This window comes from Coniosporium apollinis (genome assembly GCF_000281105.1).
Source record: "Coniosporium apollinis CBS 100218 chromosome Unknown supercont1.59, whole genome shotgun sequence".
Lineage (NCBI taxonomy): Eukaryota > Fungi > Ascomycota > Dothideomycetes > Coniosporium > Coniosporium apollinis.
The window spans coordinates 76,100-101,480 of record NW_006913321.1 but is presented as its reverse complement, the minus strand read 5'-3'; the positions used below and the strand labels follow the sequence as shown (position 1 = coordinate 101,480).

Here is a 25,381-nt window from a genome sequence, read left to right as displayed (position 1 = left end):
CTGCAGATCGCATCGTTAGCATAATGGAGCAAAGGCTGGGAAGACCATGCTTGAGCATTTGCTGTTGTATTGCTATTAAGTGTTCCGGTCCTGAAATCCCCTCACAACTAGAGTCTAGGTCCACTTGCAGAGAAAAGCAAGGAGAGGACTCATGGGAGACTGTAGCAGTATCGTACGATGGGCTGAGGGAAGAGACTTACGAAGGACAGCAGACAATATAGCTCTCCCGTGCCGTCTTCACAGTTACATAGTTTTGAGGACAGATGAGGGGGCTGAGAAGTGGTGCTATTGATGATGAAGCAATAGAGGTGTATGCATTGATAAATTCGCTAGGGTAACATGCCCGAAAAGTGCTACCTGGCACGGGGACAGGCTCATTAAGCCATATCTGGTAACCTGGAGAGGGAAGCTGCGTCAAATGTTGATTCCAACAGGACGCCGGCGGTGTGAAGGTGGTCGTTAGCGCGATGGCAGCTGAGGGGGTTCCTGTTGTCGTAACAACGTTCGAAACGGTGAACGACATTCTCCGATTGGTTTACTGTCTGGTCGCGAAATTTTGAATCTGGTCGGCAGGGACCGTTTCGCACATTATTTAGTGCCGCTTTGAAGGTAGGACGCGTATTTCGAAATCGCTATTCAGCGGACTCTCTATGGGATTCTTGGTAGTAGAGATGACAGCAGTTTTGGTCCCAAACGAACGTCGACCCGGGGTCCTTCTTGTAGGGTTGTAGTGTTGTGTGTGTGCGTAATTGCCGTGCGCTAGTCTGCTGTACATAAGTCTATAATTGGCGTTGTAAGCTGGGTATGCAGGTTACAAGGACTTGCCGCCGGAAGAGGTCCTCTTAATTGGCCGCCTTCTTGGCAGGCGCGTCGCGGCTGGAGTTGGGGGCTGTAAGACGCAGGCTAAGAGCATGACTGGAAGCCGTCCAGCAGGCATAACTAGATCCACCGCTATTAGTGCTCCGTCTGCCGCGCCGTCAGCCACAACGGCACGGGACCGCAGGCACCTTCCGGACCTCTTGCTGCGCTCCCCTTTGATACGTGCGGCTCCTAGCCCGTGGATGACAACAGTGATATTATGGGAACGCTACTACGCTGGTCGCCCTTTGGTCAATAAGCCAGACACAGCTAAGTAGAGTGTATGGAACCAAACATGTCATTGATGGGATTTGGGCCTGGAAGTCTGACGGCCGCGACATGCTTACATGGACAGCACATAGGTGCCACTAGTCCTCCGAGATCTACTCCAACGGCGTACACTAGGTAGTCTCTGCTTCGCTGCTAAGTAGGTAACTCAGAACAACGATGACCATTGGTGAGGAACTTGTTCCCAGCTGAATGATCTGACATACGGAGGAAGCTACCAAAATAAACTAGAATACGCTAAGAGCGCCACGCTGGACGCCTTTATGCGCTAGACCTATCAAGTGATGAGTTTAAGCAGGGGTTTAGTAAGGGCCCAAATCACAATCGCCGCTATCTTAGACTCTACTCCTCGTTTCTATATACAATTTGGGGGCCAAACTATCTGCATCAGCGTTTTGTTTCGCAGCTCGACCAGCTCTGAGCTGTACGCAGCCAAATCTGATGCGTCAGATCTGCCTCTAAGGCGTTAGATCCGGCTCCGAGCTGCACGCCGGCAAATCTGATCCATCAGATTCAGCTCTGAATGCTCGGCTTGCTCGAGCTTCTCGTGCTTATTAGGATACTCTGGATACTCAGAGCTGCCGAGCTGCCGAGCTGCCGAGCTGCCGAGCTGCTGAGCTGCTCGAGCTGCCCAAGATACCCGAGCTGCTAAGCCGCTTAGTAAGCAGAATCTTTGGAGTTCCGTTCTCGCTTGATTTTCACCCCCTAGCTAGCAGAGGTAGAATATCCACGTTTTCAGAAATTAGGCGGTTTAAACTCATTTGTTTTCAAAAGTTTCACGGGCGTATATTACAGCCGGTTCTATACGCGGTGGTGGTTGATATCTGGATAGACGGAGCTAGATGGACTTGAAGCTGGACGGAACTGGATAGACGGAGCTTTGTGCAGTAGCTTGGCAGCTTGGCAGCACGGGCAGCACGGGCAGCTCTGAGGATCTTGAGTATCCTGATAAGCTTGATAAGCCCGAGAAGCTCGAGTAAGCCGAGCACATACAGGGTGTTTATAGTTCGGCGCCCCCACTCAGTCTCTTGTCAATTCAAAAGATTGCATGCCGCACAGGAATTATTCTCTTACTAATATAGAGAAGAAGCTATTACGTGGTTGTTCTCGCATTACGATCCTTTAAATATTATAATATAAATATTTTAAACTTAAGCAGAGTATATAAAGATACAATAGTGATAATCTTAGCCTGTTAATAGTATATTATACGGAACTAATGGTATAGAAAGATAGTAGAGATAAAGGTATTAAAGTTCGCGCGTAAGCTTTTAAAGTTTGCGCGCAATCTTTTGCAATTAATAAGAGAGAGAATAGGAGCGCCGAACCGTAGATACTCTATAGGCCTTCTTGCGAGCGGCTCGCAAGATGGATATAGGCTCGGCATTTCTGAGGTGATAAAGATTTTCGCCGATGTGAGTAGAGGACCGAATCCGTAGCTAGCTTTTCTAATACTAAATATCACAGAGAGACGGCTTAGACATCTTAAAAGCTGTGACTAGACCCCTACCTACCACTTACCAGAATAGGCTAGATAGCGATAATGCCCGCCGTGGCTGTATTAGCGTATTCCAGTTTATTTTGGTAGCTTCCTCCGTACTGCGAGTACCCAACACGTTGTGGAACCAGGCCGAAGCATGGCTCCTGCATGGATCCGAACTTAACAAAGCATAGCTTATGACGATGGGAAGCAAGTGATGCTATGCTACTCAAGTGTCACTGAGGCGAGTTCTGGAGGCTCTGGTCGCCTCGCCGTCTGTTTGGGATGTCTCTTGATTAGGCTAGTATGTCCGATATATATGTCCGCTAACTCATCGAAACGTCGCCAGCGCCTCTCAAGCCGACGTTGGAATGTCAAAACGTAGTCCAGTGACATAATAAACTGATCGGGGCTTTGCTATCAGCCACTTGCAGCTATACATGGCTTCTCAAGTCACAAAGAGCCCTTCTGCACGATTCTATTGAGCAACCATCGTTTGTTCCAAGTGGCGAGGACTTTGACACTGACGAATCCGGCTTAGGACCAGTCTTCGTTGGCTAGTGAAGCTCTTGATTCTCCATGGAAGATACCGCTAAGGAACGGATTACTTGAAATGGCGACTCACGTCTAGCAAAAACTGGCTCTAGCTGTTTCCATCTTCGAGCGAAGAGTGGCATGTTCCGGCGAAATTGTGAAAGGCTTCTTTCACAGGCACCGCAAAGGAAACCTCGACTTACAGTGATTAGGTACGGACGCCTCCAAGCTTTGAGACTCGGTGCGCAGCGTGCCCTTTGGAGTGACGGGTATATGCTCTGTTGCATTGTTCCAGTGTCTCTTCAGACCTATCTTGATGCTAAGACACTGGAAAGCGTCGGTCTCGCCGCGATGAAGATCACATGGTACTATAGATCTCTCCATTGCCTTGACCGTACAGCTTGTAACACCTGCTCGTAGTTAGACGCTGCTGGTGCTGTAGTGCGGTTCGGAAGATTTGCGGCGGATGTGAGGAAGGGCTTGGCGGTGGCTTGCCGTAGATCATCAACACAGTAACAAGCAATCGTCCAGAGGCTCAATCGTGAACAATGCTGATTAGTTAGGAATCTCACCCAGTCCTGGTCGGAAACTAACATCTCAGCAAGTAGACAGAGCCCATATCGGCGGAACTAACACGGACGACGCGTAAGTTAGCAGCCGACAAGCTCTTGGGGCTACGTAGCTCATGCGTGCTTAGCAGACACAGCTCTAGGATTCCCAACCCTCCATCATGGCTCTTCGAGCCGCTCCATTGACTCCAAATGCCCAAGCGACCCAGACCGTACAGACTCCTCACATTAGCACGCCTACCGGAACATGGAGACATCCGCGAATGGATGAGATCAATCAACGACAGCACGCAGCAACTTTCAACGACCAGAATATCCGCATGATACTGTGGAACATCTCAATTCTCGCGGTTACCTTTATCTCGACCGCGTTTCTACCGGAATTATCCAGCTACTAGTACATCCCCAAGCCCTTCTTCGACTCTATCTTACTGACCTACACCCTAGCTTTACTAAACTCTCGCCCTACTCCGACTACATCCTCCTAGCGCTCCGTCTCATCCTACTCTTCAACGCAGTCACCGCCCTATACCCCCTCTTCCGCCGCAAAGATGACTTCTCCGATATACCCCTTACACCCTCGCAGCGCAAACTGCTCGGTCTAGAGCCGAGTAGTACACCCGCGACGCCAGGCTCGCAGTACATCACACCACCACGCTATGCGCGCTCCTCAACACCCAGACGCGGCAGCGGAAGCGGCAGTCGACCGCGTCCAGCATCCGACCCACCTCTTTCCGGGCGCGGAAGTCCTGCAGGGGGAATGAGCAACGGGTCGCCGTTCACGTCGACAGTGAGTCCGCTATTGCAAAAAGCGATGGGAGAGGGGTCGACAAGGAGGTTGAGCTACGGACGGGATTCTCCATTGGGCGCCAGCAGTTTCGGAGCGAGTAGTTTTGGCGCGAGTGGATATGGAGGACCGGAGAGTTTGGGGAATATACCGGGCACGCCGACCCCGATGGGTGGTGGGAAGGGGGCGAGCGTGGGGTTGAACAATAAGTGGCTGTATGAACGGGGCAGGGGAAGTCCGGGGGGAAGGAGCATTTACTCTTGACTGAACCGGGAGGATGGGACAGTCGATGCACTACCTGACACTGCACGCGGCTCTGAATGGAGCCAGGGGCTATCCGGTTTTTTGGAGCCGTGGGCCGCTTTAGGCATGGAGCAGCTTCGAGCGGAAGAAGTTGGCATTGAAGAAAGTGGAGTGACTGCGGCGGCTGTGAGCTATGGCCGGGCCGATAGACATGATACCCATCAAGACTTGTGTAGCATATTTTTAAATATAAGCAGTCTGAGCTATTGCCCTGTTCAACGTGCCTGTGTCCAGCGTCTCAAGGGAGTCGAAGATCGCGGATACTTCCGTCAACCACGCGATGATGCTCCCGCCAAGCTGCAACCTTCACGCAACCTCCGCAGCTATCGCAACAGCTGTGACTTAGTGTCCTGAGCGGCAGCAGTTCGGTCCTCTAAAGCTTGCCCGACCTTTTCTTTGCACAAGCTATCACCATGAACACAGTATGCACCCGCATCCTCAACCGTTATTAAAATACCGCTGACATCATTCCGCAGATCCGCTCTGTCTGGTGAAGCTCTACGCCCCATCCTTGCGCTGAACTCGACTCACACAAGCACCAAACAGGTACGGCTGGGGCGTCCTAATAGTCGCCGGCGGTGGGGCCTACTACTTCGCCAAAAAGTCCATCAACGCGGACCGCGCCGAGCGCGCCGCCGCCGACCGCCAACGCAAAGCCTATCTCCAGCGGCTGGAGAATGATGCGCATATCACCTCCCCAAGATCATCCTCCTCCCGTCCCAAACAGTCCAATACCTCCCAAGCCCCGGCGACAGGCAGTATAGCGGCGACCGCAGCGGATGGCTGGAGAAAGGGCGATGTGGAGGGCAGCGGAGGGGGCAATCCGAGTATTGAGGCGAGCGAGGATCCGGCGCCGACGAGACATGCGCCGTTAAGTGAGGGGCAGAGGACGCAGGAGAAGAGTAAGTATGAGGCGAGCGAGCCGTTTAGGAGTAAGAAGGGGGATCGATTTAGTGGGATTTGAGGGGCGGTATTTCGACAAGCATCTAATATGCGGCGAGGAGGAACATGATTGCGCACGTGTACAAAAGCCAGGGGGGTGTGGTTTACTGGAACAAGTCTGACCGCGAGATGCCCTGCTCGGGTTGGCGGAGGCAATCGGGGCTGTGTCCTCCCTGTAGGGGATTTCGCTCATTTCTCATATTAATGCGTCGAAGCGCGTGTGTTTTCCGATTTCAGGTCTGCTCATACTATCAATCAATCGCGCTGGGTAATCCATTCCATATGTTGCTTCCACAGAACCCCATCAATGCATATCTTCATGAGTCCCAAGAGCAATGCAGAACGCAGCAACGCATCACGAGAGTGTAGCGCTATACCACTCAAACTCTCAGTTCGATGAAGCCTCATCCACGCATCGTCCCGGAAAGGATCTCACTTCCTAATCAAAGGACTCGGGCAAAACGCTAACGGCTTCCTGGATACAGTTCAGCACATGTTGCGAAGCCCCTAACAGACAGCTCACTCGATTTGTACGTACTTGGTAAGATAGCTCCCATCAGCCCTACTCCGCCTGGTCTCCAACAGCGGCGGCACAAATGGCAGCGTAAAGGCGGCAACGCAGTAGCCCATTACCGCATATGCTTTGAGCCTGTACTTGGGGTCTTGAGGGACGCGCTGGGAGTAGCGGCGGATTTGGTGGCTGAGGTGGAGCGTGAGGGTCATGGTGCAAGTGGGCGATGTGTATTGTAAAGCGAGTAGTGAGATGATGGTGCCTTGGTAGAGACAGCTATGTTGTGTTAGTCTTCTGGTGTATACACCCCATGTCGAATGCGTATTTTGGGCGGAGGACTATATATAGGCGGCGCGGTAGAGAAGATTGCTATAGACGAACCTGAAGTGGATTTAAGGCTGAGCTTAAAGCCGGGACAAGCCGTCGAGGTGAGGGCAAGGAAGTGTGTACAGTATCTAGATTCGAAAGCGTTCTGCAACACAAGGGATGCACTGTATGAGTGCGCAGTGAGGTTGTGGGAAGGGTTGGAATTGTCGCTAAAGAACAGTGCAGGTGACCCAGAGGAAGATGAGGGGAAGGAAAGGGAAAGCGCAAGGGGAGAGTTCACGACTAAAGTACCTAGGTCGATGGAAAGCGTAGGTAGGCAATGACTGTTGGGCAGGATCACGGCGGTGGAGCCATACATCAAGCCTGTCACGCCATGCTGGTGTGAGTTTGTGTCTGCCTGAGAAAACTGCCTAATGCAAGTACCGAGTTGAAACGCAGTTGCAGCCTTTGAGCTTTCTCAATCTGATCCGTGTTTACCCGGTTTGGCAATCTGATGCCAGTGCCCATGGTGCCCAGATGGTGTTGAAAGCTCCGGAGGCGGAAAGCGGCGGAGAAAGGCACAACCGCAGGATGCAGGCATGCTTTGTTTACACGGTTCAGGAAAGTAGCTATGCATACAGGCAATGGATATCGGACCTGGTCAGCCTTAGACATGTTTGAGCCACCGTACAGTCCCAGTGCACCTTCAATTCCATACGGCGGGAGGGCGAGAGGTGGTAAATGCCGAGCATCGCGGTACTTAACGTAAATCACCACCGGCTCGGCCGCACCACCAGCTCGGCCACGTTTTTATATGAGCGCCTTAGTAAATTAAAAAATTAATATCTTTATAGCCTCCTAATATAATTACGTAAGATGTTAATAGTAGATAGTATATATCTAGAAGTATAAAGTTAATAGTCTATAATCTAAAAATAGTAACTACTAGTCTTATTATTTAAGATTAAAGAGAGTTCTATAGTAAATACTAGAAAGATTAAAAAATTAATATCTTAATAGCTATTAGCTAATTAGAGGGTCTCTAAGTGTGTATCTAGAGTAAATAGCTTATTAGTACTAGAGTTAAAATCTTATAGCTATAGCCTTACTAATTAAAAAGTTATTAAAGAAACTAAGTACTTACTAAGAAATACTAGAGAAGTCTTTATAGAGTAATTCTAATTTTAGCTTTAACTTTTTAGTTAGATAAGCTATAGCTATAAGATTTTATATACTATAGCACTAGTCTATACTCTTTAGGCTTAAGTAGTAAAAACTATAATAAAGCTTATACTTTTTAAGAAATAAGCTTTTCTTAATTTCTTAGTATTTTACTAGTAAACTTAGAAAAGTTAGTTTAACTCTAATTGGTTAGGCTATTAAAGGCTATTTTTAGTATCTCTCTATCTACTCTTACTCTTCTATATATATAGCTTAATCTGTTAAACTCTTAGGTGATTATAGTAGCTAGTTATTAAGATATTAATTTTTAAAGTTCGTGGTTTTCTTAGGGAAACGCGGCCGAGCTGGTGGTGAAAGACGTTATCGCGGTCTTCCTTCCGCTGAGATGCCCCGCGTCACTCTGCACGCAGACCCTCGAGCTTAGCACAAGTCGAGTGCACCTCAGGCTTCAAAACTCGCTGTTTCCTGGACAGCGAACATGGCCGGGCTGATCGACCAGCTTGACGCCAAGATAGCAGAAATCCTCTCAGGATGGAGCATCTACACCACGCTCATTGCGCTGTTGATCACAGCCTTCCTGGTTGGAGCTATCGTCTACGCAGAGGAGCCTGATGTACATCCAATGCTTTTAGCTAGGGGCTCCTCGGCGTCCATGGTCAGGCAGCCAGGAGAATCCGCCATATATCGGTCTCACGATGCGCCGCATGGTTATCCATTACGGGCTGGTCTTCAGGTATTCTCCGGAGCCCGGAGGGGAGCGTTCGAGCAGCCGCTTACTGGGTAATCAGGTCAAGTACCCGGGGGCACCCCCTTATTCCGGCGGCAAGAACGGCGACCTACGAGACATCTGGAGACGAGTGACAGGGGAACTACCCCTCGAACAAGGTGCAAGCGCTGGGCAGCCGGGCAAGATATTCACCATCTTGGGAAAAGAACAGATTGTCGACAACAAGATCAGCGATGTCACGCAAGAGATCATTGTCATTGGAAGCCACTTCGTGGGCCGTGGCAGCAGGCGTGTTGTGGTTTACCTACCCAACAGCATTGAGCTTCTTTCAACAATCTTCGGTGCGAGCCTCATACCCACAGACCTTCTAATGCCATGCTGATGATGCGATGGTAGCTGGTGCATTCTACGGCTTCACTACGATACTCCTCCCTTACAACCAACCGCATGCAAGAGTCGTGGAGCTGCTGCGGCAGACCAACGCCGATGCTCTGGTTGCACAGGCAGGGTCCTTGCCTCTGGACGAGCTCATAAAGGCAGGCGCGAGTGTAACGGAAGTGATCTGGGTCGCCGAGAGAGCAAGCAGGCATGTGGGCTGGGGCGATGTTCCCGAGAGTATAGGCAGGAAGATCGGCGTCTCTGTATGGCACGAGCTCGTTAAGGAGAACCGCAACTCGGCCGCGGAGCTACCGACAGTCGAATCTGGTCAGAAGCCTGGAAACATCGTCGCCGTCTGGCAAGGTAGGACTGGTGCAGAAAATCAGGTCGTGGAATTCACTCAGGGGGTGAGTACCAGCAACCCCGACCTCACATAAATCTCCTGACGACCAGATTCGCAGAACATGGTAGCAGCAGTAGCGGCGCTCATATACGCTCTACCCTCCACCCAACGCATGAATCCCTCCGACCTCTTCCTTCCCGTCGACTCACTCACACACACCTACACCCTCGCCCTCACACTAGCCGCGCTATTCTGCCGCGCCACCGTAGCCATCAATTCCGTAGCGGGACCCGGCGTCCAGATCTCTCTAGCAGCCCGAACAATTGCCCCAACCATCATCGCCGCATCCGCCGAGACAGCCGCAAAACTCCACAGCGACACCTCCACCTCAGTCGTAGGCAGCATGAAGAAACTCGCGCACGCCCTGCAAACCAAAGCCTTGGATGCCGGTCGGATGCCGGTCGACAGCATCCTCACACGCCTGAACGCGCCCACGAAAGCAAACGTAGGCGCCACGCCTGGCAAGCTGCGGCTGTTGTTTGTGTCGGAGAGGGCTGGTGCCGATACGCCGCCGCTGAGCTCGGAGGCGTTGTCGGATTTGCGGGTGTTTACGGGCGCGAGGGTTATTTATGCGCTTACGGCTGCTAGGGTTTGCGGCGCTGTTGCTCAGACGGATGTCTATGATTATCGGAGGGAGCTGGGGACGAAGCACTGCCATTTTGGAGTGCCGTTAAGTAGTGTGGAGGTCAAGTTGAAGGATACAGGTTCTCATCGGACGACGGATGAGAAGATTGAGGGCTCAGTGAGTAGCATGCTCGAAGCTTTGTCGGGAAATGAACTCTGACTCAATACAGATTGTCGTCTCTGGGCCAGCGGTTGCCGGACAGGAGGCGGAGCTGGGTATTGTTGCGAAATTTAGGGATGACAACACGCTGGCCTATGTATGAGCAGGGCCGCTCAACTGAAATCTGTGGATTGCCTTGACCATGCCTAGCGATGTGCACATTTATGGAGTTTGGCCAATGCGGATCGGCCGGCAAACGAGTTACGATGAATGAATCCAGGGTCCATGACTCTACTTCCCTGTATCATCGATTCTTAAAGATGCTTGTGAATCACCTTGTAGCCTTGCTAGCTCAAATACAACGAGGTAGTCAGTGCCATGTGCCTCCCGGTGGCTTAGTTCTGCGTTGACGCTTTGTAGATAGCGCACCCAGATAGCACACCATAGCAGAAAGTACAGAATCAGCAGCCTTCTCTGAGGTGTAGTGGGAAGTGAAAGCGCTGGCTTAGAGATAGCTAGATTATCACAGACATCTGAGTAACGTCCGCAAGGGGCGCAAGTGGGCTGCTGCGATAGCCATTAGTACATTAAATTCAATGGAAATCACCTATGAACTTGTATAGCTGCGCATGAATGCGAGAATACCAACAGAAGCAGCTCGCGCCTTGCACGCCCATCTCAACCTATAGCATCCTATCCGCCCAAGCCTTGAAGCCTTTCTTCTCCCCTACGTTATCCTCATCTCCCATTTCCACCTCAATACCCACCCCTTCGATCTCCTCATGCCTCTCGTAAACCTCATCCGGCAACACCGCCCTTTCGATGAACGTTTCCCGCGGTGGAAATATCTTCTCCAGTCCCACGTAAAATATCGTCGTGATCGTGAATCCTAGCAACCATCCGAACTGATACGGTCTGACTCCCACCCCCACATCAACACTGGGGTTGACTCCGTTGATGAAGCCAGGCATATTGGGCGCCACTCCGGCAAGGAAGGCGACAATGGCCCGCCAGTTGAAGCCGTGATAGTACTTGTAGATGCCGTTGTAGTTGTAGAGGGCCAGGGTGTCGTACTTGCGGTTATGCACAACCCAGAAGTCGAAAAGCATGATTGCGGCGATCGGGCCTAAGAAGACGGCGTATGCGGCCATGAAGTTAAGGAAGGATCCCGCCGACGCCAGAATCTTCCAGGGGACGAGCGCCCAGGCTATTACTGCGCACAGCAGCTGTCCTCTCCTGATGTTGATGAACTGGGGAAATAGCGCAGTGAGGTCGTTGGCGGCTGACAAACTGTTCGCGGAGATGTTGACACCCAACGCGGCGAGGGCGAAGGAAAAGGCTGCGAAGAAGCGGCAGGCGCGCGAGGACCAATTTGAGATCAAGGCCATGGGATCCCACAGCACTTCGCCGTAGCGGACAGCCCCCGCAGATGTGGCGGCGATGCCGATGAAGGCGATGAAGGTGAAGACGATGGGGAGCATGGGTACGTAGAGGCATTGCCACTTGACGCTTACGCGGGAGTACCGGGAGAAGTCCGCTTGATTGTTTAAACCAGAAGATCAGAACTCAGTGGATTGATGCTTTTCTCATATAGAGGGAGCTCTGCTACTCACCTTGATTGACCGAGAGTGTGGCGTAGTTGCCTATGACAGAGGTCAGCGACGCCAGAAACGCCCAGCTGTAGGCGCTGCCGGAGATGGTGGCTGTTTGGTTCCACATGGAGTTCTCGCTGTCGTTGGTGGAGACGAAGGCCCAGATGAGAATGGCTATCCACGCCGGGGGTACGATCACCGACTTGGCCATGAAGAGCCAGCGCAGGTTGTTGGGATGCATGTAAAGGAAAGGGACCTGGATGAGCCAGAAGACGAAGAAGGAGATCATAGTGTTGGTCGTTATGCCCTGGTCTTTAGGGATGTGATTTGGCAGAGTCAGGAAGGACGGCCAGATCGCGCCTATCATGACCCGTACGGTGTTCGCTCCGTTCATAGTCTGTATCGCGAACCAGAAAATGGCCAGAATGGCACGAGATACAATGGCGATGTATGACCCCCAGAAACCCCAGCTTGCTCGGGCAATGACTGGGAAGGGTGCATGATGAACTACAAGCACATGTATCAGCACAGATAGAGTGAGGCTAATCGAGGCGCGATATACTAACACCGGTAGCCCCATTGAAAGCGATCACGAAGCTGATGATGAAGAACGCCAAAGCAGTGATGCCTATGGCTTCCCGGTACGTAAGGCCGATAGCAATGATACTGCTGGCGAACTGCCAAGTCGCGGCATTGAAGGCATCAGATATCCAATACGCAATAAAGCTGGTGACGCCCCATTTCCGTGCGTTCTTCGGGACGGGGTCTAAGTCTTTGTTTGTCCTGCTCGGCCTGTTAGATAATTTTCCAAGATGAGCACGGCCGCAAGGATGGATTACCATCTTGCATTGCCGTCCGCGAATACGCTCTTTGGCTGCTCCACATAGAGTGTCTGCCTCTCAAAGCCTGGTATCGACTTCATTGCAGCGCGAGTCAGTACAGTATACTATGCCTGAGTCTTGACAGACGGTAGAGGTAATGCAAAAGATTACTCACTGCCACACGCGAGACGTGGAGCACACAGTGCTTAAATAGTCCTTCGACTTTTCGGATATCCAGCTCTGGTTCTGTACCTATCAGTTGGTCTGGTTATGTTGTTTGTATGATAACGATAAGCAAGTGGCTGCAGGGGACCTGCTGTGCTGGTCTTGGAGAGCGGCGGCCCTCGCCTCAGTAGCCGACTTCGCTTTTTGATAGCTATAGCGAGCACCGCACTACTCCTAGAGAGCCCGCTGATGGTTTCCATTAATCATGTACTCGATTGTAGCGGTTTATCGAAACTCGGTGTGGCTCCGATACGTAAGATCACTGGCGAGGTTGTTGCAGACAAGCACCTTGGCCCTTTCTGAGCTATGGGTTGGTTGCAAGGCGATCGTTTCCTAAAGGCATCGAGCCAATGAGCCGCTCCTGCCGGCCATCTCTTAGACAGATGCGAACCGCCCCGAGCCGTTCTGGCCTTGGTGTTCCCGCGTTGATGCTTGGCGCAAGGACATTGTCTTTACCCTGGCTATATCTTGGTATCTCAAGGTCATTGAAGTTTTTCCACAGCGAGTAGATGTTGGGGGTCTGCAACACCTTGAAGAGACTCGTGGAGCTTGATTCTGTTTTCTCTACCTTCTAGTCATTTCTCTTCATCTCTAGAGTACAATCGCGCAACGTTCCCTTAATGTCATGACCTAACTCGGGTTTCATGATCTTGGGAGTCTAGCGAACTTGCCTTTCAAAGCTCTCCAGGCACCATCCGCTGGCGTGCAAGCGATGAACGCAGAGCGACGGGATACATCTAGCTTTTCTCTGCCACTGGGATGATCCATTCTTCTCAGTAGGGCGGTATCCATGGCGGCAGTATGCTGGATGATGTAGCATTTCCCAGGATCATAAGATGAACAAGATAAGTCGGGACCTTTGCCAACCGTATCGTTGTGATCAAGATCCGTTCCACAGGAGCTAGAAATCCACCGCGTCCCTTACTGATGTCAAACACTTCACTCAGTTCTCCGCCACTTTGTTTCCTCTCCTTCTTCGTCCATTACCGCTTCCGGCCCCTCATCCTCCTCATCCCTTCCCCTAACTGTCCCCGCGCCGCCCCCAAGAGTCCCTCCACCAACGAATTGCCCATCCTCGTCAAAGAATTCGTGCATGTTCTCTGATGTTATCCACCCACCCGCGCCAGGCATCGCTGTTTGCGGATCCCCTTCCTCATCTGAACCAGTTGCCGGATCTGGATGTAGGTCTGCGCAGGCGGATACGGCGGCAAAGAGGGCGCGGATAGGCGATGTAGATTCTGTTGCTCTAAGTTCTCGCACCAGCGGAGGCGTGGCTTCAGATGTTGCCGACGCTGTGGGATTTGGGACAGATGTTATGGCAGCTTCTTCGACTGTGGACGTGGTGGTAGGGATGAGCGTGATCTCCACGGTTTCGATGTCTTCTTCCGAGTTGATAGTCTCGGTGTCGTTGAGAGTAAGCTGCATGTATAAGCCCTGCTGGTCTGCAACAGGTGCAGTAGAGACCGGTGCGGAGAGCCGTTGTATAGCGTGGAGTGAGATGTTTGGGTATGGAATGGACACGCCGGATCTTGTGTGGGTAGAGAAGAGAATAAGCCGCCTGTTATAGAGTTAGCCACAGCAGCCAATGTCAGGTTTGGGATGGCAGAACGCACTCAGAGGTTACCCAGACATCGATGTGAGGGACTGTGACCGTCTCCGAGTGGCGGTGCCCATTTGCACCGCCATTGATAGCAGATACAGTGGCTGGATCGGCGCCTGGTTTGCGAAGTACCGCGAATGCGGGCTGTGCGTCAAGCTGAGTTTCCCCAATGAGTAGCTGGGCGTTTGATGTGTAGTGGTGCAGGACGGGCTTCCCGCCGTAGAACTGGCCTGGGGTTTGCGACTGATGCTCCTCGAGGCTGGTGAAGGAGTCAAGGGTGGGTTCCTCGCGGACGATCTCAAGGGCCATCGTGTTGTTCGGTCTGGGTGGATATGCCGGGCTGTTAATTAGGTTTGGCTCAGCGCTGCTGTAATATATTGATGATGCTCATACGAGTAGTTCGCAATCGAAATCATTCAAAACAGATCGGCTTTACTGCGGAGTATGTTTCTGCCTGACAAGACTAACTCCGCTAACTCCGAAGGATAAGCCCTTGGGGTACGAGTATTGTCGCCGCAACTATACGCAGTCTGCGAGGTGATTGAAACCTCAAGCCGTCATCCTCACTGCCAAGCAGCGTGCATCCGTGATTGCATGCCCCGATCTTACAACGCCAGAATTCCCAGAAAATGCCACTCACTTTGTCGGCGCTCATCTCAATCCTAGACCACCAAACGCGCGATCCAGCTCTTCGCCTTCCCTATTCTCCTTACTTGCATCATGCCTAATGCCAGCCATGTCTTCATCCCCCATCATCAAATCCTTAACCTGGGACCCAGCCCCACCACCCTCTGCGCCATCCCGCCTCGTCCTCTCAGGCACAAGCATCCGTTCTCCCTCCTGCACATCCAACCAACCGGGCGCGACCCTCCGCTTCTCCTGCAGATCCCGCTCCCTGATATCGCTCTGCCATTTCTGCACAAGTGTCCGGGCTTCAGACTCCATGCGAGTCAGGTGCTCTTGCAGCTTGCGGCAGGACTCTATGATGTCGTCTGGGTGCGCCGCATGGCCTGATTCGGACACGACATACTGAGGCTTCCGAAGGGTTCGAGATACGGGATCGGTGGTGGAGCTTGTGGAGGGTGCGTCAATGGAAGATGGAGGTAGGGTCGAGGGGAGGGATTTGTAGGTATACGGTAGGGTAGTGGCGGTTGGTAGGGAAAGAAATGGAGAGACGGTGAGGGGGATTTGTTGAAGAAGGTGGTGGGGGTCTGTATAGAGAGGTTAGCATGTTGGAGTTTCTGCTTCGGCGAACTACACGAACGTTCGTCAGGCATTATATTTCATGGACAGAGTCATTGGGGTTGATGCGCAATAAGAGCCCCAGGGGAGAAGATCGAGGGCGGAAGATAAGATAAGATCGAGGAGCTATGAGCTTTGTGAACTCTCGTCCAAGGTCCCAGAAGGATTTCGCTTCTCTGTAATTTCCGAACTAAGAATCACTTTCTTTGGGAATGCTAATATAAAGCGGTCGCGTACTTATCGAAGGAGACGCTAATGCCTCGGATGTTCAACGGCTACAACTACTCCCGGCCTCACATCTTCTCAAGATGATAGTCCGCGTAGCGGCTCACATTGGGGACTGTCTATCTTCTGCCGTGTCTTCGCAGTTCATTCACTTGATATCGTAGTCAATCACTCAAGAACTACTGCTTTCAACTGATTCTCTCGAGTTTTCACCTCTACCTTCAAGATTCGCTAGATACAAGTCCCCAGTTTCATGTAGATTTTCATACAACCATCGATATTGAACGAGTAGCGTCACTTTTCTCACCTTTGACGACGCCGTTATCAAACTAGGGGAGGCAGTAACCACCATCTTAAGCGCGACACGGGGTCATCAGCATCACGTACAGTGGGTAGGGAAAGGTAGGAGTGTAGGGAGTAAACTTACCGACGATGAGATCGGCACCCGTGGTGTAAGTGGAAGCATCTGAGGCGAAGTACAAGAAAGCACCCTTGAGCTCCACCGTCTCACCCTCGCGGCCCATGGGGATCTTGCTCTTCCAGATATCTTTGGTCTCCTGGGGGATGAAGTCGGAGATCTCGGTGGCCATGTAGCCAGGAGAGATAGAGTTGGCGCGGGCGTACTTGACCCACTCAACGGCGAGGGAGCGGCCTGTTGACATGTCAGCTATGGACTCACAACAAGTTCTGGCAACGTCAGTGCCGCTTACAAAGGTGGATCACACCAGCCTTGGCAGCGTTGTACGCAGCCTGTAGCTGAGGGATGTTCACGATGTGGCCTGACATGGAGGCCGTAGCGATGAAACTACCGTAGCTGAAGTTCTCGAGCTTGTTCCCCTTGCTGTCCTTACCCTCCTTCCACTGGCGCCTCCAGACGTCGGCGGCGGCACGAGCGCAGAAGAACGTGCCGTCAAGGTCAGTCGAAACAACTTTGTGGTAGTGGGAGATCTCGCCGTCAGTGGCAGGACCCTGGGTCCAAGGGATTCCGGAGTTGGCGACAAAGACGTCGAGGCGGCCGTTGAACTCGTCGACAATTTCGTTGACGGCCTTCTTGACGGAGGCCTCGTCGGTGACGTTGACCTGGTAAGCCTTGCCTGGGCAAAAGTCAGCTGCTAACTCACAGATGAGAGGCAGAGTATCTACGTACATTTCACGCCATACTCCTTCTCGATATCAGAGGCACGGTCAATGGCCTTCTTGTTGCTGTTGTACCAGATGGCGACGTCAGCACCGGCCTCAGCGAAGCCCTGAGCAACGGCAAGACCGATACCGGCTCCAGCGCCGGAAACGATGGCGGTCTTCCCCTTCAAAGAGAAGAGGGGAAGGATTCGCCCATCCTAGAGGGTAGTCAGTCAATTGAGTCATCATATGACGATGACATTAAGCTGCCACTCACCTTGGGAGCCTGGGTGTTGTTCTTGGTGAAGACACCCTTCTCGATTGCGCCGTCAGACATTGTGCAAGATTTATGGTGTAGAAGTAGGTGATATGTGTGTTTTCGGTAATATATTCACAGATGGATTGAGAACATATGAGAGGAAGACGAAGAGGGGTCGAAGAAACTGCGGAACGAGTTGCTTATGTGCGTCAGGGTCGTGGCGTTGAGGGGCAGATTTCGCTCATCGAACCAGGGCTATCAGGGCTAGTTAAGGCAAGTGGGGTGCTGCAGCTGGCTCTGTTCCAGAGAAGCTGGCGCTTCTCGCACTCATCAGTTCTTCGCACTGTTGAAAAGGCCTGCCGAGCTGAATACGTTTCATCCACCGATCCAATTGGCAGCATTGGTGCCTTGAATTTCTCCAGCACAACCAGCTGTTCTGTAGATATCTACGGTCACCGAGCGGGACCCTTGGTGGGGTTGAGCTACAGAGAGCTCGAGCTGCTTCCCGCGTCCCAAAACGTCATGGTCCAAGGGCTCGGGAGAAAGTATGTGGCGGATTGAAGCGCGACCGAGATGCCCACATACCCGCCACGTGTTCATCTACGGTTCCTCGACCGTTCGCTTGCCTGCAGCTCCCGACCGGACCTCATCCCGTCAAGATACTGCTGCCTCTCCATGTAACTCATCGCCGCATCACCGATTCACCACTCAACCGCTGAGTAGAGTCCGCGGCGGCGAGGGCCACGCGCCCAAAGCTGTCAAGCCGATGTTCCAGCTTGTTATGGTCCTGATCCGCCATAGTGGCAAACTGTTACGTGATTGAAGATGCTCGCTCGCGCTTACCTGCTACCTATCTCCGTGTATGCAATGAGCATCGTCTAACTATTTTAAGTCCTCGTATGTGCTGGCAGCACATCTGCAGCTTGTGTATGCGTACCTTAGTTGTCGACATAAAGCATTGAGGCATGATGAAGATCCAGATCTGGGTCCAACTCTGATACGGTACATGGCGAGGCCCTCCATCTGACTGAGAGGAGCGCCAAAATGACCGGTTCGTAAGCGCCTACGAAATACTGAGAAAGAATAGCCAAGATTTCTTATCTGCATCCCTTGCTTCCGTCTGTATTTCATGGTTCGTGGTATGCTCCACCTTCTGTCACATTCCTCCGCGCTTGTTTTGATCGAGTCCCAAAACAATCCTCATCTTCGACCTAAATTTTCAAGTTTTCTTACCTGCCACAAAGCGTTGTAAGGTCAATCTTCGCCATCCAGTGGCATAGTTTTCCGGTCCTTAGCGGTATACAGCCATTGATTGTCTAGGACCCCCCGGTGCGTCCCGTATGGAAAGGCGTTCAACAGTATCCTCAGCAATACCTCTGGATAGCTGCCAGCTCGGTGCTGTCCGTACAGCTTTGAGTCGGGCGTCCCCCAAACCTGTTTAACGAAAGGGCGCCGAAGCCACCAACATCCCCAACCGCTGGTGATACCGCTGCCTTGTCGCCTTGGCGCGAAGATGGAGCCAACGGACGGAATCACTTCTTCGTCTCAACTCAGCACTGAAGCCTTGATCGCTATACCAGTCGCCGTTGCGGTGGTTTTCATCGCCTTGCTATGTATCGTATTCCTTCTGATACGCGCTGTCAAAAATCATCGGCGGTTACTCGCGGACCTCGAGCAGAGGGGCTTAGTATACAGGCAACACAACACACAGAACGCTAATGACGCAAACCAACCGATGGTTTCTAGACCACACACTGTTTTGAGACGAAGCACTTTCATGCCCTACAACACTGTATTAGGCTGGGGCCACCTGCCGTCTCATGAGAATGTGGCACAACCTGGGCATGGATCTCATACGGGTCACACGCCTCTAGTTGACGACCACACAGGCCAATCCGGCTTTGCGTTCTTCTTACGGCCATTTTCTAAGCGACCAGCATCTGCGACAACTACACGACTGAAGAAAGTCAGGGCACCTCGCCTGTCCGCAATAATCGAGAGCCCCAGGTCGCCAATGTTTCCGGTCTCATCTCAGACGCCTATGGCAGAAGGATGCCAGGTTGGCCTTTCAGCATCTCCTGGGCCATCAGAACGGGACCCAACAGCAGAACGCAAGACTGAGAGCGGCGTACAGCCGTCATCAGCTGCTGATCCTCCCACAGCTAAGCTCGTCTCGACCGAGGAGTCTCCGTTGATCTTGTTGGATACTGACGTTCCAGAGGTAAAGGATAGTCTACCGATCAGATGTCCTAGGCCCCACAGGGCCAAGTCGATCGCATCAGTCACGGGTCCTATCCCGCCTAATGCTATTCTCACTCAAGCCTCGCGGATTCCTCGACTACCAATGCATTCCAGATCGATAAGTCTGTGTAGTCAAGGACCCGGAGAAGCCCCTGACACGCCCGTCCCGCCTGTACCGCTGCGGGTAACGCGGGCGGACAGAGACAAAGATGCCAACAAGAAAGAAGATCTAAGCTGCCGTTGTTCCACATCCAGCTCAGAGTCGGCGCACAGCTCCATACTCGCCGCCACTTCCAGTCCCACGCATTCAAAGGGCTCAACGTTCCAGCACAAGAAGGGCGCAAATCTAGAATGGGGAAATGCTCTGCTGAGCGGACAGCGGCCATTCCGTGATACAGTCACAATGCGTGGCAGAATACAACATCGACCGACCCAGGAATCGATGAATGCGAACATCACATGCTATAGAGCAGATAGTACATTCAGTGGGATTTCCCGTGACAGTAGCGTAGACTCAGCAAGCAGCAGCAATAGCCTATCCATCTGCAAGCTCAAGGCTGCCGCCAGCCTACATCTATCGCGCTTGCCGTCTCCAGCATCAACTCGGCGTGGGCGGGCTATGAGCACTCCGCAGAGACGCAGACGGTCGCACGTCACTGTATCCGGATCGCCGGCAGAGCGACGAATGTCCAGCGCCCTTCGTGATATTTCTGGCAACCAGTTGTTTCCCTCTCGCCAGACATCACAGGCTTCGTCCAGGCCTTCTTCGACAAGTAGTAGTAACGGTAATCCATTCCAGTGGGATCCATCGCCGCTGCAGTCCGGCAAGCCTTCGGCTCTAAAGGGAAGTCCTAGTGCACGGAAGGGACACCGCCGCCAGAACTGCGTTCGAATATCTTTAGCGCCGACAATCCTTGGTCCGCCCAGCAGGTCCGGTACGCCATCCACTATGCACGAGATTGAAGAAGAATCACCTGATCAGACTTCACCAAAGAAGACAGGCCCCGGCCTTTCCGGCACACGAGCCCTGCCTCGTCCGCCCAGTGCCTCCATCTTCGCTCCAGACGTCAAATTAAATCCCACGTCCCTTCGCGCCGCTCTTACCCTGACTTCCCCCACTTTGTCCCTTGCGAGTTACAAGCAAGGCAGCAACGATTCCTACTTCAGTTCTGCCTCGCCGAACAGGCGAGCATCGGTCCGCTTTAGCGCAACCTCATCCATCTTCAGCATTCCAGCCTTTCCGAGCCCAGCCAAGACCAATCCATCACTACAGGTGCCGCCGCCGCCAGTTCTAGAGCTCACTCGGCCATCCACGGATACCGATCGATCAGAGGGACAGGAGTACTCGTTATCCCCGCAACCCTCTCCGTTGGACCCAGAGAAGATCAGGAGTGAGCAGGACGAGTCGCCAATAGACCCAATCTTGCAGTACCCGAAGCTCGACGTGAGCCCGTTACGCTTGCAACCCAAAGAAGAGCAATCAGACGATTTCACCACGGAGACTCCCGCAGAATCGCCTCCCTGCTCACCGAAAACCCTCCGGCCGCCGTCCTTCATCGCCGCAGCGACAGACCTTCCGAAAACACCCAGCCTTTCACCAAGAAACAACCCATTCGACGAGCTAGTCATGCCGCCAGCCACAAGAATACCAACACCGCCAGCCATAGCAATAGGGATCCCCAAAGGCCCGCGCGAGCAACCGCCCAGAGACCTGCGAAGGGCAGTACTCCAGCTTCGTCGCATGAACTCGGAAGCAACGATTGAGTCTCGTGCCGACAGACGCTACCTCTACATGGGCCGCGCAGCTAGCCCATCGCTGCCTGAGCTAGACAGCTGTGCGAGCTTAACAGCTGCGTTTGAGCCGGTCCCGGAGGCGGCGGATGAGGGCGAAACTTTTCCAAAGGGGGGTGATGAGGAGGGGAGGAGCAAGAGGAATAGCGTTTGGGAAAACGGAGAGATGGCATGGAAGCAGGCAGATGTGGGGATGAAGGAAAAGCGGAGGAGTGATTCGGCCTCGCCGGTTAAGATGGCGGGTGCATTGGGGACGGAGGTGGTGACGCCGAAGGTTAGGGTCGTGCCGGCTAGTGTGCAGGGGACGCCGGGGAGTTTGTATGATCAAAATGGGTTCTTGAAGACTTAGGTGATGATTCAGTAGCAGTACCTTTTTCCAGCCTTAAGTTGGCGGTTCTTGATTGTGTCTCGTGGGTTTCTGTAGAGTATTGCCACTCGTAGTGCGTAATGTCTGTTTTGAGACATTTAATGCTTTTTAAGTAAAACGGTTATAGACATCACCGCCGCAAAAGTTCACATGTAGTCTGTACAGTTCTGAGCTATCGACAAAGAGTATACTGTACATACCGATCTGGGATGCGCTCTATCGGGAACGCCAGCTTCCGGTGATCTATTACTTCTTGTACAGCCCACAAAACAGGGATTCGCCTCTTCATGCCCATTACAGGCCCAAGGGCCGTAATATCGTGTCCCGCACCGTCTTGATTGCAACTTCTCCGCCCTTTTCCAGTGCAATCGCTCCAACTACCGCGTAGATGGTATTGGCCATCACGGTGTCGACTCCAGAGCCCTGTAGGTTATCCGACTACGCCATCCACAAGTCAGTAACGCCCTACAGTAATAAAGGCTGATCGACCCGGCGTGCACACACCTTCTTCGGCTTCCATCTTACAACACCGCCAAGCCCATAAGTCTGCGCCAAGTTGGCCAGTCGCCGTTTGTCCAACGTCTCTCTTTTTGCATGCTCTGTGAGATTCGGTAGCCCATCCAACGCCGGATGCTGAAACGGTTTCCGCCCGTACTCATCGCTCCAGGACGGCTGCGGGCTTTTCGGCGCCGCTAGAAGCGCCAGAGATGTTTGCAGCTCTACTATCCGCTTGCCTGTCCGATTGTATCGTCAGCCAATCCTCCAAGCCCGATGCTTTCCTGTTTCAACCCGGACTCGTAAACGTACCGAGCAACGCTAACCGGTCGTTGAACCCCCTCCGGCCATGATCAAAGCTCTTGTGCGTAACCGCCAACCACTTGACCTCCTCGCTCAGCATCTTGTCGCCGCCCTTCCCCAGCATCTTATTGTACGCCTCGTCAAGCTTCCGCGGATCGCTGTTCACCTTGTAGAAGTTGTCGCGTGGTACGGGGCGTGAGCGCACGGGGGCAACCATAGCGCGCGGAGTCTGCTGCCATCGCGGGCGGTCGACGGGCTCGACGTCAATCTCTTGTCGCTGGAATGGGGCGGTGGTGAAGGGGCGCTGGGCGCGGCAGGAGATGCAGGATGTGGACACGGGGGTTGCGGAGGTGGATGGGCGGAGGGAGCGGCGGAGAGTGCTGGGGCGGGCGGCGGCGAGGAGCGAGCGGGTTGGCGACGGTGAAGGCATCGGATTTGTGTCCGAGTGTACAGTTTGAACAGGTTAAAAGAAAGAAAGGACGATGGTGGTAAAAGCGTGCGGTGTGTATGGTTGCGGCGCTCTCCTCCGCTGGGAAACTCGAGTGTCGAATTTCAAGCTCCGGAGAGAAGTTCCGCGCTTGGACAGGAGCTACAGTACTTAAGTATTTAAATTCGACGCGTTCTCGTCCACAAACACCACCACCACCACCACCACCACCACCACATCCCGAGCTGACATGTTGACTTCTGAGAAGTCGCTCACGGACAGGTTAGCCCAAGTGCTTCCAGAAGACGTTGCATTCACATTCCACCACCTCTCAACGCCGCCGACGAAGTGTACACCCATACTCGCTGCTCCACCTGGCGCAAAGCCGGAGCGGACGTACTGCGAACATCAATTCCTGACCGTTTCGATCCCGTCCAAGGAGAGTCACAATGAAAGCAATGTCTTCATTCTCGCCATCGAGGTCTTCGTGTACTCAACAGAAATTCTCACCACGATATTTGTCTCCAAAGCGGACTCTACGGGCTACCTCTCTGACCTCACCTTGCCGCGGACGCAAGCCTCACCGTTAAAAGCAATAATTTCGACCTTCGTCTCCTACCTCGTACAATACCGACAAAGACCCAACAAGAGGCTCGTCGTGTCCTTGTTCGCAAGAGCCCAGGACCAATACCTCTTCCCGGGGAGCATCGAGAATAGTAACAAGCATGTCCTGGACGATAGAGGGCTTGTCAAGTGGTGGTGCAAAGTCCTAGACCCAGTCCTGCGCGAGTACGCACCTGAGTACGGAGTGCCGGATACCGCTTGGGAGGAACAGGAACCCCGCGTGAAAATCACAGCCCAGGGTTACCTCGTCGTACCCGGATCTGATGAGCACGATACCACACGCTTCTTCCCACCGACCGTTCGATCAGATCCACCTTCCCAGAAGAGATGGAAGCATGGACATCCCCTCGAGCAAATCTCCATGTCGCCAGCCGCACCGCCAAGAAGCCTAATACCTCACTTTCCGGATGATCCCAAGGCTAGATTCCTAGATGAGTTGGACGACGAGATACCCGATGCGAATACCCTGTCAGCGAGCACACCAAGCCGCGGTAACGGACAATGGAAGAGCGTCAAGACTCTGGAGCAATTCTGGGAGATGATGTCATTCAGGCAAGAATGCTCGTCAGGCCGGCTGGTCGGGTTCATCTGGGTAGTCTTCACACCTCCTGGGGTAGCAGATGCATCTCAGGGGACAGCAACGGACAGAGAGCCTTCCCTGGCACCCAATTCGCCTCTACTTGAAGCTGTGCCTCTTCGGGAAGCTCGATCTTTGTCGAAGACAAGGAAGCTCACAGGACCCATCCTTCCACGACTCCCCCGCATTAAATCCGGCTCCTCGAATCTCTCCGCAATGTCGGTATCGGAGGAGAGCAAGTACTACATCTGGCCTGAAGTAAGCCGTGGGGAGATAGTTCTGGACGAGAAAGATTACAAGCGCGCCCATGACATATTGCTCCGTCTAGATTTTGCGGATTCAGCGGTTGCCGCAAGCAGCACTCAGAGGTGGATTGACGAAGTTGCAGTGCTGGCAGACCGCACGAGTAACTGGGGCAGGTCGGTTGTCGGTCGAAAGTTAGTCGGTCGGGAGACAACTGTCAGAGGCCGCGAAGTCAATACCATCGACTTATCATCAATGCGGAAGAAGCGGAAGGCCGATGTGTCGGACGCGCAGCACGAAGCTGATCACGCTGCCGCAGCTCTGGCCGCCGGTGTTCTCCTAAAGCAACAGGCGCTCGACAACTCGTTGGAAGCAACAGAGAGAGAACAGGCAGGCTTCACCTTACTTGAGAATAAGCACGTCAAGGAGAAGCCGAAGCCTAGCACGGACACTCCATTGGCAATGATGGCGGCCTCCATGGGTGCTGTCAGTGGGGACCTGCTGCAAAATCCGAAGCTCAATCTACCAGCTCAGAGTCACCCAGCGTAGACCGGCCACCATCTCTCGTGGAAGCGCATCTACGGCGACTGAAGATATCGCATCCCACAAAAGGGCACTAGAGCAACAAGCAACACCGCTGTCACCTTCGCCGGCTCCCTTCGCCTGAGCAATTATCTGGGACGTTCCGACCACCACCCAGCGTCTGCTAAGGCCTGACCTTGTACGAGTGGTATGCGGCATTTCTTGTAGATTGGTCTTTGCAGCGCTGTGCGCAAAGTTCAGGAACGAGCGTTGAAGCCGTCAGAACTACCGCTGAGTAGCAAAGTGGCTCGCTGGCGTCATGTCCGGAACTCGCGAGACTCTGCAGCAGAGTGCCGAGAAGTGCTTTGATGGCTATCGGACGATCACCTCGTATGCGCTTCAGAGGAACACACTCTGTGGCAGGAGATTGGCTGCCTTCGCAAATTGTATATCATATCAGCCTCGAGCTCCCACGAATACAATGCACGCGACATTCCCGCCACGAGGGCGTATATGTACTCCATGCAGACGATCGAAGCCACAGCTCTTGCGCTGAACAATTGTTGAAGGTGGCAGAACTGCAAGGGTACAGCGGTGGGCGAATCGCAGGCGGGCCGATCTCCGGAGAAAGCGCCGAGGACCACAATGCTCACGCCCGCTTTGCACCAGCATCAGCATCATCGTCAATAATCACCGTCGGCTCCAGCTCCTTCGCC

General features: G+C 53.0%; 10 protein-coding genes across 10 annotated transcripts; 5 read left to right on the top strand and 5 right to left on the bottom strand.

The window, feature by feature from the left end:
* Positions 1-3,890: 3,890 nt before the first annotated feature.
* W97_08643 (uncharacterized protein) lies at positions 3,891-4,780 on the top strand (the record flags this gene model as incomplete). Its single annotated transcript, XM_007786510.1, has 2 exons — positions 3,891-4,126; positions 4,177-4,780. The coding sequence occupies 2 exons, from the start codon at positions 3,891-3,893 to the stop codon at positions 4,778-4,780; spliced, it is 840 nt and encodes a 279-aa protein (XP_007784700.1).
* A 452-nt stretch (positions 4,781-5,232) lies between these two features.
* On the top strand, positions 5,233-5,783 carry W97_08642 (uncharacterized protein; the record flags this gene model as incomplete). Its single annotated transcript, XM_007786509.1, has 3 exons — positions 5,233-5,241; positions 5,296-5,309; positions 5,366-5,783. 3 exons carry the CDS (start codon positions 5,233-5,235, stop codon positions 5,781-5,783), a joined length of 441 nt encoding a protein of 146 aa, XP_007784699.1.
* Positions 5,784-6,193: 410 nt separating this feature from the next.
* On the bottom strand, positions 6,194-6,484 carry W97_08641 (uncharacterized protein; the record flags this gene model as incomplete). The annotated part of the gene is made up of 2 exons (XM_007786508.1): positions 6,194-6,236; positions 6,300-6,484. The coding sequence occupies 2 exons, from the start codon at positions 6,482-6,484 to the stop codon at positions 6,194-6,196; spliced, it is 228 nt and encodes a 75-aa protein (XP_007784698.1).
* A 1,754-nt stretch (positions 6,485-8,238) lies between these two features.
* Positions 8,239-10,155, top strand: W97_08640 (uncharacterized protein; the record flags this gene model as incomplete). Its single annotated transcript, XM_007786507.1, has 5 exons — positions 8,239-8,493; positions 8,549-8,828; positions 8,884-9,272; positions 9,327-10,010; positions 10,063-10,155. 5 exons carry the CDS (start codon positions 8,239-8,241, stop codon positions 10,153-10,155), a joined length of 1,701 nt encoding a protein of 566 aa, XP_007784697.1.
* Positions 10,156-10,675: 520 nt separating this feature from the next.
* On the bottom strand, positions 10,676-12,506 carry W97_08639 (uncharacterized protein; the record flags this gene model as incomplete). The annotated part of the gene is made up of 4 exons (XM_007786506.1): positions 10,676-11,529; positions 11,606-12,091; positions 12,147-12,367; positions 12,424-12,506. 4 exons carry the CDS (start codon positions 12,504-12,506, stop codon positions 10,676-10,678), a joined length of 1,644 nt encoding a protein of 547 aa, XP_007784696.1.
* Positions 12,507-13,569: 1,063 nt separating this feature from the next.
* On the bottom strand, positions 13,570-14,539 carry W97_08638 (uncharacterized protein; the record flags this gene model as incomplete). Its single annotated transcript, XM_007786505.1, has 2 exons — positions 13,570-14,188; positions 14,244-14,539. 2 exons carry the CDS (start codon positions 14,537-14,539, stop codon positions 13,570-13,572), a joined length of 915 nt encoding a protein of 304 aa, XP_007784695.1.
* A 342-nt stretch (positions 14,540-14,881) lies between these two features.
* W97_08637 (uncharacterized protein) lies at positions 14,882-17,153 on the bottom strand (the record flags this gene model as incomplete). Its single annotated transcript, XM_007786504.1, has 5 exons — positions 14,882-15,441; positions 16,125-16,349; positions 16,408-16,791; positions 16,845-17,034; positions 17,094-17,153. The coding sequence occupies 5 exons, from the start codon at positions 17,151-17,153 to the stop codon at positions 14,882-14,884; spliced, it is 1,419 nt and encodes a 472-aa protein (XP_007784694.1).
* A 3,112-nt stretch (positions 17,154-20,265) lies between these two features.
* W97_08636 (uncharacterized protein) lies at positions 20,266-21,456 on the top strand (the record flags this gene model as incomplete). Its single annotated transcript, XM_007786503.1, has 1 exon — positions 20,266-21,456. The coding sequence occupies one exon, from the start codon at positions 20,266-20,268 to the stop codon at positions 21,454-21,456; it is 1,191 nt and encodes a 396-aa protein (XP_007784693.1).
* A 312-nt stretch (positions 21,457-21,768) lies between these two features.
* W97_08635 (uncharacterized protein) lies at positions 21,769-22,702 on the bottom strand (the record flags this gene model as incomplete). Its single annotated transcript, XM_007786502.1, has 3 exons — positions 21,769-21,912; positions 21,979-22,208; positions 22,282-22,702. 3 exons carry the CDS (start codon positions 22,700-22,702, stop codon positions 21,769-21,771), a joined length of 795 nt encoding a protein of 264 aa, XP_007784692.1.
* Positions 22,703-22,949: 247 nt separating this feature from the next.
* W97_08634 (uncharacterized protein) lies at positions 22,950-24,692 on the top strand (the record flags this gene model as incomplete). The annotated part of the gene is made up of 1 exon (XM_007786501.1): positions 22,950-24,692. One exon carries the CDS (start codon positions 22,950-22,952, stop codon positions 24,690-24,692), a length of 1,743 nt encoding a protein of 580 aa, XP_007784691.1.
* Between the last annotated feature and the right edge of the window lie 689 nt (positions 24,693-25,381).